The 14,325-nt window shown below is 47.9% G+C and overlaps 1 protein-coding gene across 2 annotated transcripts in view; it reads left to right on the top strand.

The window, feature by feature from the left end:
• Window positions 1-14,325, top strand: part of ATF6 (activating transcription factor 6) — a 115,852-nt gene that overhangs the window by 94,951 nt on the left and 6,576 nt on the right. For both annotated transcript variants that reach the window (XM_075937105.1, XM_075937104.1), the window contains exon 15: window positions 3,865-3,949. In XM_075937105.1, the coding sequence (XP_075793220.1) occupies window positions 3,865-3,949 (85 nt within the window). The remainder of the gene's footprint in view (window positions 1-3,864; window positions 3,950-14,325) is intronic.

The raw sequence follows: 14,325 nt of genomic DNA, 5'->3' as shown, positions 1-14,325 counted from the left end.
CATGGTAGGAGCGAGTTAGGGATACAGGTATAGCGACCAAAATCGGAGCAGTTTATCTTTGCTCTTACAACCTTAGGTTCTTGAATGACCACATCGACTTTCCTGCACCGTTCTCAGAGATTGCATTGTTGAGCACTTGCAGTATCTCCTACAAAATTGTGTCTAGAAGCAGGTGGCAGACACTAGAGTGGCTTTAGGAATAGCAGGATCTGATTAGACATTCCGTTTTATAGAGAAAATAGCTTATAAATATTTTATGTCGTCATGCTGACGTACAGGCAGTGATTAATTGTATTCTAACTGTGTAGAACCCAGACTCTTCTTTGAGGTCAGTGGCTTGATAAATGATGATTACAAGATTAATAAGTAACAGTTAACACCCGTTAGCCTCAGAAAACCCTGAATTACTGTATTTCAGATTTATTAATGCAAGGCATTGTATGCGTGGATGGAGTTTAGAATATTTAGGTCATCTGGCTTTTGTATAACCAGGCGGGGGAGATGATTGTTAACGAAAGCAGAATGTTGGAGCCAGGGTCTCACTTGGAAATCTTGTCTTTCCAGGCAGTTATTTTTCCGGTGGCCATGCCAGCTCTGTCAGCTTTGCATTGTCTATTGAAATTGTCGTTCCATCCAAATGTAAATCTTGGCCTGCACCAGAGCCATCTGTTGTAGGCTAGTATCCTTTAGTCTGCCTCTGGCCAACGCTTGCAGGAATGAAGCGGATGCTGGCTTTTAGGATTTGCGTCTACTCCTTTCAGTTCTACTTCATGAATTAGTGTCACAAATAACTAGGCTTGGAAGGGTTTGATTTAAATCGTTAGTCTAGTAAATGTCAATTTCACATGGCTCAGAAATTGATCGGGGGAAGAAAACATTAATGGAGGCCTCCCCAGCACCTTACACCCACGGAGATTCATCACCCCGGGCCTTTATTCCCAGGGGAGCCCTCTGTGGTTAGCCCCTCTATTGCAGCCCTGCTCGCGCTCTCACCAGCTGCAAGTGCTGGGTTCTGCCCTGGGCTGGAGCTGCTCTGCATTGAAATGGCCTTCCCTGCCCCCATGGGTTCTCCTTGTCTTAGTCTGTCCTTGCCTGGGGACTCTGCTCCCGTGGGGCAGCACTGCAGCCTCTCGAGCAACTTGTGTTCAGATATCTCTGGGCCCTCAGCTAAGCAGGGTTCCCCCTGCAGCCCCACTGTCCTTCAGTAGTTATCTGCCACCCACCACCCCCTTCATTTCCTGCAACTGTGAAAATTCAAATACCTTTTCAGGGAAAACGCTTAAAATAGAAATTGGTGCTATCCATAGAATTGACACAAAATGCTAAGCCTACAAATAACATTTTCATTTTAAAAGCAAAGAGTTCTGTGGCACCATAAAGACTTAAAACAGATTTGACTGGGCAGAAGCTTTCATGGGTCAGAACCACTTCAACAGAGGCATGGAGGCCATGTATTCTCTGGGGCTGACAGATGGAACCAGTGTCTGTCGAGTACTGTGTAATGTAGCTTTCCTGGAGAATCAAGGAAGGAAAATTCTCTGCGTTAGCTAGATTCCAGTCCATTGTACTTCTAGAGTAGAGCCATAATTTAGAACTCAGCTGTGAAGAAATGTAGCTAGTGGAATTTGTGCAGCTCCCATGTGGGGTTGGCACTGGCTTCTGTTGCAGACAACAGGCGTCGGTAGCATAAACTGGCATGGGCACTGTCAGTTCTGTATCTGCTGAGGGTACTGAAAAATATTTGCTGTAACCTTTCAGTCCGGCATATTTCACGGCACTGAGATCTCGAGCAGGACAACTGAGGAAGCAAACTATTGCTGGGGGCAATCATTTTGTAGGATTAATTTGCAATTGGACTGCAGTTTGTTTCTAAATATTTATCCAACAGTCCTAGAATGATCAGATGGGTCTCCTCTTACTTTATAATTCAGAATCAATAAAGGTACTATTGACAGCTGGTCCATGTTGGGGCTCCTAGGATGCTACAGTAATACCGACAAAAATAAAAACCAATTCAAGTGTGAATACTTCATGAACCTTGAAATTCTTTAGCAAAAAGATTACTAAGATTTACTGATTTAAATCCACTAATCAGTTACCTGACTTATATCCTGGAAAAAGCAGTTCCAGTGTTTAGTAAATAATACTCAGCTTAATTCCTTTTGGAAAGAAAAAAAATGAAGGGCATGAAATTCAAACACTAGTGTTTAAAACCAGTCTTCAGAGTATGACACACGCTGCCAGGAAGTTTAGACCTAACTCTGACATTATCATTCGTCATTCCCAGGAGACATATTCTGTATTGATTTTCACAATAGCCTTTACTGTGGAGTTGTTGACCTTTGCTGAGTTTTGTCGTTATGTCAACAATGCTTGACTGTGGGGTTTTACTCTTTAGTGTCAGAGGTGACTGTTGAGATTAAGAGCCATGGTTATTTTTAAGTAGAGTTCTTTGCTGAGTTGTTTTGTTTTGGGGATTGGTTTGTTTATTTTGTTTTTACTGGTTTTCTTTCTCTTTGTGGTATCTTGCAAAATTCTTTTCCAGTGTAAGATACACCCAACACTTAGCTTTGTATGAAGAACTCCCTAGTTAGCACACTGAAACTCCAAGCAAAAATCGCTTTTGTTTAAAACAAAAAATTAAGTGAATATTTTTCTCAGGAAATTGAGTGGCTGATCGGTATGCCTTGAGCAAAGCATAGTGCAGGCCTCTGAAATGCCTCCCGTCCGTGTGTCTCGGTCCTGACCCATAGCAGTCCATGCTATGCCTGTACTTGGCCAGTGCACCTCAGCGCTGCCTGCCTATTCCCTAGTTGTCTCTAATGTCATGGGAGTTTCACCTCGTGGTAGGGTGTGAAACAGGATGAAAACCTCAAACTCACTTTCCCTTTTTATTGGTTCGAGATTTCAAGCTGGATCTTCCAAAGTGAAAGGCCCCAGCCCCAGTATGGTGTTCGAGACCAATGCGCAGCCTTGTATGTCTCCTCCTTCATATCTAAAGCTTTCCAAGTCATCCACGTGCATGGGTTCTAATCCCTTCCCCGCTGCATTCCCTGACTGAAACCAATGGGTTGGAGCAGGTTTTGGCCCCCATAGTTAGCAACCATTTTGGTCTGGAAACACGAGTTTGAATTTGTACTTGAGGGACTGTACAGGCTGTGGTGGTGGTGTTTGAGTGCCAGTTTTAATGGTTTATGTTTCATGCCAGAAGGAGGGTTACTAATGCTAACCAAAAGCCAACCGCTTTCGAGGGGATCTCCAGGAGCTGCGTAGTGAGCTGGTGTGCGTCTCCATTGACACCCCTGCTGATGGGGAAGCTGAGCCTTGAAGTGGAGTGGAGCTAGCCCATCTGGATCAGGGAGCTGAGACAGTGGGGTACATACTTGGGTTGACATTTTCTGTGCATTGCTAGTTCTGGGCCTAAATAGAGGACTTCATTTTCTCAAGGAGTAACCCTTGCCCCATTCATCAAAAAGAGGGAAGAATGACCTATTTACCAGGACTACATAAACCCAACAGCATGGGCAGTGATGGCTCCAGTTCAGTAAAGTTTTTAACCAAATGCCTAAATCTCGCTGAAGTCAAGTTAAATAAACTCAATCACAAACTTAAGGGCTCTGCTGAGCGGGGGCCTAAGCGTAGTTCCCATCCTCTTTCACATGAGGGTTGAGGCATGTTGCTATATGCAGTAGAACTCGTATTTGGTTCAACAGTATGGGAAGTGGCTGTGACTTCTGTTACCAAAATGAAATCACCAACTCTTCATAGACAGGTTTATATGGAATGCACGTGGCACAGAATGAAGAGGCATTTCTGCAACTTGGTGCTTCAACACAAATGTAACCCATCTTTTCATGTTTCCAGGATCACTTGTTGTTGCCTGCCACCACCCACAATAAGACCAGACGGCCCAAGATGTCTATTGTGTTGCCAGCAGTAAACATGAGTGGTAAGTAAGGACAAGTGGTATAATACTTAAAATATTTTTAAGTTAGTTTGGTCATGGAAGCCAAAATGTAATGTAAGTTTAATCAATCAAATGGCTTTCCTGGTGCAGAAGCCACATCATGCATTTACGTACCACTAATGTAGGAATCACACACCTGTCAAAACAAGGTTCTAGGGTCCCATTATTGGGAGGAACAAGTGGCTATTTAGAGGCCCTGGATGTCACTAGTGAATGATCTACCAGGGTAGCTAACCCCCTGGGAAAATCTTAGATTTTAAGAGTTTAAAAAATAAAATTTGGCTACCGTGACAGTTCTGCTTTGATTTATAATTTAAATGCAGGATGATGGCTCTGCAAACTGCGGCTGTTCCATTGCTTTAATACTGGATAACTGTAAGTTCTTTGGCCTTTCTGACAATAAATGGGGCCTCTGGAAGATAGTTGTAGAGGTGGAGGAAAATGAGCCCCAATGTCTGCACTCCTATTGTTAGCCTTACAGCACGAGCCCTACTCAGTTGTCATGAAAAAAGACTTAACGTCATGGTGTTGGGTGGGAGGGGTTGGTTGGTTCACGAGGCTAGAAACCCTGATACTCATAATGATGCGTCAACTCGATTGCCCTCCTGTTAAGGTGTACGAGAATGCTACATGCTGAATGTTGTCACCTTTTTGTCCAGGAAGATCTAGTCTTTACTGGACCCCTCATCTTGTAATTTACACCAGTGTAACCAAGGAAAATCCAACTCCTCTTCTTCTATATATTTGAGAGTGTTTGCCTATCTGTCTGGCTAAGGGGGATGGTTAATGCCTCTGGACTTCTTGAAAATCTCAACTGAAAGTCCTTATTCTGATTGCTGAGCATGGGACACAGCTGGTCCAGAGCGGGGCCAAGCCTAGGTCCTGTCGCAATGGAGTGCCCTGCTAATCTCTGTCTGAAAGCCCCATTTAGCACTGGTGTTAGAAAGATGTTTAGTCTCAGCAGAGAGGTCTTCCAGGCTTTTCCCACCACTCTGCTGAGGGCTTTCATGTAAGGGAAGCCAACTGTCATTACATTTAAACACAAGCTCCTCTTTTGAAGCAATCATGTTTGTTATGGGTCTATAATGAGTATTATTTCAGAAATCTTAACTATCCACCAGAGACTAGTTAGGAATGAAATCAACGGAAATCTTAAAAACCTTTGTTTGCAGTTCCGAGTCTCATTGGCTGTATGACAAGGGTTCAGAATTGACTCACAGGAGGTGCCATTCTTATAGTTTAAATAAAAACATCTGCCATTAGCTGCCTGTTTTCCTAACTACACTCAAGATTGTGTAGGTCTGTTAGCATTAATCTTGACCACGTGCTTGTTATCCGCACGGTGCTGGACAGCCAGGCCATTTTTCCTACTTCGGTGCATGTGGGTTCTTTCATCTGTTACCCTTCATGGAGAAACCACACTGCCATTTGAAAACACAGGCTGCTCCCTACACCCCAAAAGTGAGCATTGGTTTGAAGCGGCTCATTGCAATGGTAGCAGAAGACATTTGGCCAAGGCACCATTCATTACTACATGTCTCACTAGCATGAACTGCCTCTGACTTTATTGCCATATTTGTGTCATGTATGAAGCTGTAGGTTTTCATGAGAGGTGTTTTCCTGCTGGCGGCATCAGATGAAGTTCATGGGTAGCTCAGAGGCGATCGTGTGCTCAGCGCTGGCTATGCACAGACCAGTCAGATGAATACTGATGAGCTCCTTAGACCAGGTGGCAATTAATGTCCCTTTGCTAGTTACACTCAGACCAAGGCCCTGGATCTTACACACAGTTGGTACACAGTTAGCATCAAGAGGCCCATTACGTTAGATGTTCAGACTGTGTGAAAAGACAGTCCCATTCCATGGCTAGAGCCAAGTGCCAGCTATAGACCCGTGGTCACCAACCCGTCGATCGGGCGGGCCTGTCCAGTCGATCGTGAGGCGTCTGGGGCCCCCCATTTTCCCCCACCCCCAAGAAGCCCCACTACCTACCTCCTGCAACAATGGAGGTAGTGCCGGCTTCCCACCCAGCGGACAGAAGTCCCGCAGCTACACGCCACTTCCGGGGCTTCAGGAAGTGCGCTGGCTGCTGCTGCTCCCCCAGACAGTCGGTGCGGTACCTGAGAGGCCAGGTCTGTGGCGTGCCGGGGAGAGAGGGGATAGGAGTCCTCGGAGAAGGTGCACACGGACTTCCCTCCTCTGTGGGGTAGTGGGGGGGGGGGGGGAGTCCCCAGAGGAGGCACATGCTGGGGACTCCCTGTTCCCTGCCCCAGCACCCACCGGCAGCCTGTCACCTGCCCCAGCACCCTGTCCCCTGCCACAGCACCGACTAGCACCCCGTCCCTGCTTCAGCACCCACTGGCACCCCGTCCCTTACCCCCAGTGGCACCCATTCCCGCCCCAGCATCCTGTCCCCTGCCCCCACCAACACCCTGTCCCCTGCCCCAGCACCCACTGGCACCCTGTTCCCTCTAGCATCCTTCCCCAGTACCATGGCCCCTGCTCCCACAAGCTCAGTTGGGGCCACATTAGTGAGGCTTGGGGGATTTTGGAGGAGGTGGGGTTTGTTTGTTTTTTCATCTTACTTGTATGGCCCAACTGAGTTTTCTGTGGGTCAGTGACCCCGACGGTTCCCTCCCCTTCTCATAAATAAAGACAACGCTGAAACTTTTTGTGTTTGACATAATAGTTTATTTAAAAATGAAACCTGGCCAACAAACCCCAACCCCTATCTGGCCTTAGCTTCATAACACTACTGCACTATCTCCCCCCCCCCCCACACACACACACACCAGCTCTGAGGAAGAGCAAACATGCTCTTCTGGCAACCCCTGTATTAAGGGGGCTTCTGAAAGGAGGTTTTCCTGGCATTTGGCCTCGTCTAGACAGGCCACATGTTGGACAAACCTCTTCCTACAGAAAAATCGGGGGAAAAAGCAGCAGTGTAGCCGTACCCTGAGAGGATATAAGGGCTGGGGATAGCAAGTGATGGAGAGGAGAACAGAGAGGGTGGCATCTTGGGGGAAGGACGGGGTAGGTCTTGACTTGTTCTGACATTTAAAAAGTGATCTTGGGCATAAAAAGGTTGGACACCACTGCTATCGACAGATGGTGGAGGGAGCCCAAGGTGATGAACCATACTAAAGCGTAAGAAACAGCAGTTACAGCACATACCCTATCAAGGTCTGTAGGAGCCCCTAGCACTATTCCTGCCCTATGTGGTCTCTGCCCCCCCACCTCCATGCCACTCTGAGAGCTGAGAGAGAGCCCTCAAGAGCAGCATCTGGTCCCTAAAGATAATGCTTTCATGTTCAAATGGGCCCATGACTCCGACTTTCATCTTGTCAGCGTATTGGTGTGTCAGTGGCTTGACAGGGCAGAGCGAACCTGGACACCAGACAATGAGCGGGAGTGTTGCTGTTTGTGTGCTGGAGGATTTAGGGAAGCCGAGTCTAATTACCTGCACTGAAATCCAGCCAGGGTGCCAGGGCTAGTACCCTCTGAGAAGTCCTCAGCCTTCATCTGACACAGCCTGGCCGTAGGAGTCGCTGTGCTGTTACACCAGTACCCGCTTACTCCTTGCACGGCTCCCCAGGAGGTCGGTCTCCTCGCAGGTCTCCCACCTGAGACTGAAGATCTGGCAGGAGGTGCACGGCAGGATTGCCTGGACCTACGAATCCTTTAAGGACCGTTGTTATTGTGTGAAGAATGCCACAGTGTAATCTCTGCCTAAGCTACAATGCTGGCATCCTACGTAACCGCACCCTGTGGAATGGTCCCTCTCCCACGTCCCTGTGCCCTGCGAGAGGCTGCATCTCAGAGGAGCATGTGAAGCTCGTGGAGTCCCTTCTTCTCATGGTCCATGTGCTACAGCCCTGAGTGGGAATCTCTGGGAATTCAGCTTCCCAGTTGTTCTCATGTAACATCTCGTTCCTGGAAGGAGGGAGGGCTTGACTCTGTTTGCATTTCCTGGCCAGCTGCCTGAAGACTGCAGTGCCACTTTTGCTAAAGTTCAGCCATTCTTTAGCCTGCAGCTTTTTTCTTACTGAATGTTTTTTAAACATTCTTGTTTGGGGTCAGGCAGCGGGGGCAGAACTGTGCTCTCCGAGACTCTGGGATTGGAAGACTCTACAGGGCACATCTGCCTCTGGGCACTGGGAAGCAAAGACAACTGTGCCAGGAGGGCCTTTCTTGCACAAATGCCTTGGCCCACAGGCACAGTCCTTTTCCATCTGCGATGTGGAACCTGACTCTCCCTGCACACACCTATTCTCCCTCCCCACTCCTGCCAAAGCTGCCCTCCCAAGACTGCTCTTTACCCCCTGCAGCCTGACACGACTGCGGCCTAGCTGCATGCACTACGCACGCGAGGGTCTCTGCCTTTGCAGGCCCACAAAAGGAGTTACTGTGCTCCTAGGACTCGGCCCAACTTTTCCATGAGTCTGCACTTACCAACCCTTGACCCTTCCCTGCCTCACCATTTTGACTGGGACACTACTGTGTATTTAGTCTGGGCCCAAGATGCAGAATCCAAACAGAAAAAAAGTAGCCTGAATAGAAAGGGTTCACTAAAAATGTGCATCTGGCTTGTTTGGTGGTTAATGAGGCTGTGGCACAGTGCTGGCATTAAGCATAAGGGGTTAACAGATGTTGCTGAAGACCACTTAAAGTGAAGTTGGCAATTAGTGCTAGGTCACAGAAGAGTTAATAGGTTACTAGTGCTTTTTCATTTGAGGATAAATATGTAGCAATTGATTTGTGAAAGGCATTGCCCATAGGTAATAGTGTATTTGCCTTAGTCCATGTGAATTCACTCGAGAGCCATAGAGACTGGTATAACTCACATAGTTGTTGTTGGAGTATTTGATGCACGGGATGAAATACATCACACATTGTGACAGGCATGTGTAGGACCCATGGATCTCGAAAGGTTTGTGCTGGTGAAAGAGGGTATTTGGATATTTGTTTGCAGTTCTCATGTCTGTTGTTCTGGCAGGGGCTGGTGCTGCTTTGAGGTGGTACATCCTCCTGATTGTAAGCTGGGTCTGAATGAGCCCTTGTTTTACCCGCTGGGGAACAAGGCTTCAGGAGCACATAGTATTTATGTAAACACACCTATTCTGCCCAGGGGTTCAGCAGACAGACCTGCTTTGCCAGTGGCACCCATTTTGGCTGGTTTGGGGTAGGGATGTTAAATATCAGTTAATTGAATAGTCAAGTAACCGCATGAAATTTTATTGGTTAGTCGACTATTCTATAGTCCCTGGAGGCGGGGCCAGCCGCCACCGTATCAGAGGCAGCAGCACAGGGTGCCAGGCGGGAGCTGCTCCGCGAGGGGAGCCAGTTTAAAAACCAGCTCCCCTCACGGACCAGCTGCCTGTCATCCTGCACTGCTGCCTCTGAGAAGGAGGTAGTGAGGGTGGCAGCAGCCCCTGTCTAGGAAGGGTCTGAGCTCCCAGACCCGGCGTGACCAAGAACTGAGCTGGGCTGCCTGCCTGCCTGCCCAGCTCTTAATACACTTGAAATGCAAAGGTAGGTCCTAGACCCTTCGCAAGCCAGGACTGAGAATTTATTGGCAGGGAGTGGGAGAGGGGAAATGCGGATGGTCTGTAGCATTAACCTATAAGCTTTTGCTTATCAGTTAATCAACTGTACTGTTACTTCCTTAGTTTGGGGTTACTGAATGCTGCTATCTTTAGCGTATGAAAAGCGAGGGGTGGTAGTTATTCCTACTGGATGGTCTGGACTCTGCCTGTAGGTAAGGTTTAACTTGCCAGTATTTCAAGACAGAGCTAGTTGGACATAGCTGAGAGTTCTTGTTTCTGTTCAGAAATTGCTAAAGCTGAACTCCTCATTAAGCAGGTCTAGAGGTTAAGCCAGGAACATACTTCTGAACTTTTCATCTTTGCTGATTAAAAAGAGCCAACTGCGTATGGGATACAGTGGTGGGATCTTCACACTGCAAGGTGGAAAACTGAGGCAAAGGACACTGGCTAACCCCCGAGGAGAAGAGGGTGTTGGCTTGTGGTTATGGTTTTCAATGTGCTTTTGATGTTTTCCCAAACTAATGCTGAGCTCCCTGTCTCTCTTTAGTGAAAGTTTTATTTTGTTCTACCCAAACTCAGTGTGCATGAGAGGGGAACTGTTGTCCTGTCAAACCCCCTGGGGTTGGAGATGTAAAATCCCAATTAATCAGTTAACTGGTTAAGCATTAGGAGGTAAATAGGATCTGGGGTGGGGGACTACTCCGGCTCAGTTGGGGAAGTCCTTGCTAGTCTCCTAAGCTGGAGCTCTGTGGAGACAGGGTCATGGAGGAGAAAAAGGAGTTGTTCCCCGTTGTCCTTGCTGCATTGCCTCCGCAGGGTCTCACCAGAGCTCAACTTCAGAGCTCAACTCAACAGGTTTCAGGCCAAAGAGCATACTCCTAGAACATGTTCGAATCCTAGAACCACAAGGGTCAGCCAGTCTAATCGCCTGCCAAGAGGCAGGATTTGTTGTCTAAACCGTTCCAGACAGGTGACTCTCCAGCCTCTAACTGAAACACTCCAGTGAAGGAGCTTCCACCACCTGTCTAGGCATCTGTGCCATGGGCCGACTGTTCTCACAAGGCGTTTTCTCTGAGATTTAGTCTAAATCTGCTGTGCTACAGTTTGAACCTATTGTTCTTGTTCTGCCCTCTGTGAACATTTTTCTTTTTTTTTTATGGCAGCCTTTCAAATATGTGAAGACTGCTCTCATTTCCCCCTTAACCTCCTCTTTTCCAAACTAAACAGACCCAGTCCCTTCAGCCTTTGCTCATATAACTTGCATTCCATCCCTTTAATCATCTTTGTTGCTCACCTCTGGATCTCTTCCAGTTTCTCTTCATCCATTCTATACAGCATTGACCAAAATTGGACACAGTGCTACAGCTGAGGCCTATCCAGTGTAGGATGGTACTGCCCCCTCCCATGACTAGCATGCTATGCCTTTGTTAATTTCAAGCCTAAACTTGTTGAAGGCCAATTTATATCCATTTGTTCTTGTGCCAAGATTGGTGCTTAACTTAAATAACTCCTCTCACTCCCAGAGGGTTAATCTATCTGATGTATTTATAGAGAGCAATCATATCTCCCTTCAGCCTTCGTTAGCATAGACTAAACAAGCCAAGCTCCTTCAGTCTCCTCTCAGAAGGTCGGTTTCCATTCCTCTGATTATGCCGGTAAGTCGTGTCTGCGCCTGTTCCTGTCTGAGTTCATCCCTCTTAAACATGGGAGATCAGAGCTGCACCCAGTGCTCCCGATGAGTTCTCACCAGTGTCTTGTTCACTGGTGATAATGCTTCCCTGTCTATACTGGCATCCTGGGGCTGCTTTAGCCTGTTTCACAGCTGCATTACACTGAGGGCTCGTAGTCATCCTGTGATCAACCAATACACCCAGATCATTCTCTCATCTCCCACCCCCTTGCCCCATTGCTTCTTCCACATGATAGCTCCTGAGTTGTTCTGAATCCTGTTAAGAGGTGCTAATAACTAATTAGATGCAATCCCAGTGTGTAGAAAGAAGAGCAAAGCAGGCGACCAGCTTGACTTACGAGAGAAATCTCTTGTGAGTGTAAACACAAAAAGGAAGACGACTAGGGAGGACTATACAAATTTTGCTCAAGCATGCAGGGAGTAATCAGGAAGGCCAAAGTGAAAATGGGTTTGCAGCTAGCAAGGGATGTGAAGAATAACAAGAAGGGTTTCTCCAGGTATGAAAGCAACAATATGGAGGTCATGGAAAGTGTGGCTCTCTAACTTCATGGGGAAGGCAACCTAGTAACAGACAATATTAACTGCAAATACTCAGTGCCATTTTTTGCCTTGATTGTTACGGACGAGGTCAGCTCTCAGACTGCTGCACTAGGCAGCACAGTATGGGGAGGAGGGGTGAAGTCCTCATTGGTGAAGGAACTAGGGTAAGAACTGTTTAGAAAAGCTGGACATGCACAAGCCCATGGGGCTGGATCTAATGCATCCAAGGGAGCTGAGAGAGTTGGCTGATACGATTGCAGAGCCATTGGCCGTTATCTTTGAAAACTTGTGGCAATCGGGGTGGCCCCCAAACAGCTGGAAAAAGGCATATATAATGTGGCTCTGCAGACAAGTTAGCCTCACCTTAGTCCCTGTAAAAATCATGGAGCAGGCCCTGAAAGAATCCATTTTGGAACACTTGGAGGAAAGGCAGGTGACCAGGAACAGTCCACATGGATTCACCAAGGGCAAGTCATGTCTCACCAACCTGATTTCCTTCTGCGATCAGATAACTGGCTCCATGGATATAGGAAAAAGTGGTAGACATGCCCTAGCTTGACTTAGCAAAGCTTTTAATATGGTCACCCAGCATATTCTTGCCAGCAAGTTAGAGTAGTATGGCTTAGGGGAACCGACGGTAAGAGGGATAAAAGCCGGCTAGATTGCTGGGGTCAACAGGTAGTGGTCAACAGCGCGATGTCTAGTTGATAGTTTGTATCAAGCAGAGGGCCCCAGGATCAGTTCTGGAGCCACTTTTGTTTAACGTCTTCATTAATGACCTGGATATGAGCAGATGGATTGCACTCGCAGCAACTTTGCAGGTGATACTAAGCAGGGGGAAGAGGTAGATATGTTGAAGGGCAGGGTCCAGAGTGACCTGGACAGAATGGAGGGTTGGACTGAAAGAAATCTGATGACATTCAACAAGGACAAGTGTAGAGTCCTGCACTTAGGACAAAAAAAAATCCCATGCACTGCTTCAGATGGGGAACCAACTGGCTGAGTGGCAGTTCTGCAGAAGAGGACCTGGGGATTACAGTGAATGAGAAGCTGGATATGAATCACCAGGGCGCCCTTGTAGCCAAGAAGGCTAATGGCATATTAGGGTGCATTATGAGGAGCATTGCCAGCAGATCTAGGGAAGTGGCTTGATTCGACACTGGTGAGACCACATCTGGAGTATTGCACCCAGTTTTGGGGGCCCTGTTACAGAAACAATTTGGACAAATTGGAGAGGGTCCAGCAGAGGGCAACAAAAATGATTAAGGGCTGGAGTGCACAACTTACGAGGAGAGGCTGAGGGATTTGGGCTTATTCAGTCTGCAGAGAAGAAGAGTGAGGGGGGAGTTGATAGCAGCCTTTAATTACCTGAAGGGGGATTCTAAAGAGGATGGAGAGAGGCTGTTCTCAGTGGTGGCAGATGACAGAATGAGCAGCAATGGTCTCAAGTTGCAGTGGGGAGTCTAGGTTGGATATTAGGAAAAACCTAGGATGGTGGGCAAGCGCTGGGATGGGTTATGTAGGGAGGTGATGGATTCTCCGTCCCTAGAAGTCTTTATGGCCAGGCTTGACAAAGCCCTGGCTGGGATGGTTTATTTTGGTCCTTTTCTGAGCAGGGGGTTGGACTACATGATCTCCTGAGGTCTCTTCCTTCCCTAATCTTCTGTGATTCTATTAAGCTAAAATGGCAGTTCAATGTAAAAACAAATTACAGCTTTTTTTAAACAGCTTAACAGGTTCTGAAGTGTTGTCCGGAGATGTCACAGCGCACAGAGGTGTGCTGCGAAGTGGAAAAGGAGCAGTCAATCTATGTATAGATCCGAAATCCTTTGCACAGACCTGTTTCCTCCTCCTCACTTATGTAACCCTACAAAACTGTCAGTCGCGGGTAACTCAGCACAGGAAGCGCTGAAAATGACTCAGGCCCTCTGTGTTTCTGAGCAGGATGTCACTGCAAAGCAGCTATGTTCAGTGCAGGCTGGAAAGTGCGAACGTTGCAGCAGACGAGCTGTGAGGCTGGGGTAGGAACAGTATCAAGTCTTGGGGCTTCAGTCAGAGCCAGTTCTTAGCCAGCCTGCCCGGCTCTCCACCCTGCTGCATGAGGCAGGAGGGGTTTCTGGCCACAGGGCTGGGGCACAAGGCTGAGCTGACTGGAAGTTGGGGAGGATGGGCTGGGTTCAAGACATTAGGCAACTACAGAGATGAGAGGCTGGACGGCGCCAAGCGATGGGCAGTGCGGAGGCCCCGGAGGGAGACCCACCAAGCACTGTGGCAGAGTCTCCATCGCTTAGCATCTGTAGATCGGGGGGGGGGGGGGGCTCTCTTTCTGAAAGAGCAACTCTGACCCGACCAGGGTCACTCCCTGTGGCTCTCCAGCCTGCGCGAGGCCAGAGCTCAGATGGGAAAATCACCGTGTCCCTTCTGGCCTGGAAAGCTCTGAGTGTTCAAGGCCTGAGGCACGGGGGAGCTAAGGCAGCATGGAGCGTGTTCAAGCAGTAGGGCCTGGCCGCGGCTGCAGTTGGGTATTGCAGCATGGGGGGCTGACCAGGCACTAGCCCTAGAGATGCCTTCCAGCCGCTGGG

The sequence above is a fragment of the Pelodiscus sinensis genome, chromosome 9, assembly GCF_049634645.1.
Source record: "Pelodiscus sinensis isolate JC-2024 chromosome 9, ASM4963464v1, whole genome shotgun sequence".
Taxonomy (NCBI): Eukaryota; Metazoa; Chordata; order Testudines; family Trionychidae; genus Pelodiscus; species Pelodiscus sinensis.
The sequence above is the reverse complement of the archived record's forward strand: the minus strand, read 5'-3'. Positions and strand labels throughout refer to the sequence as shown.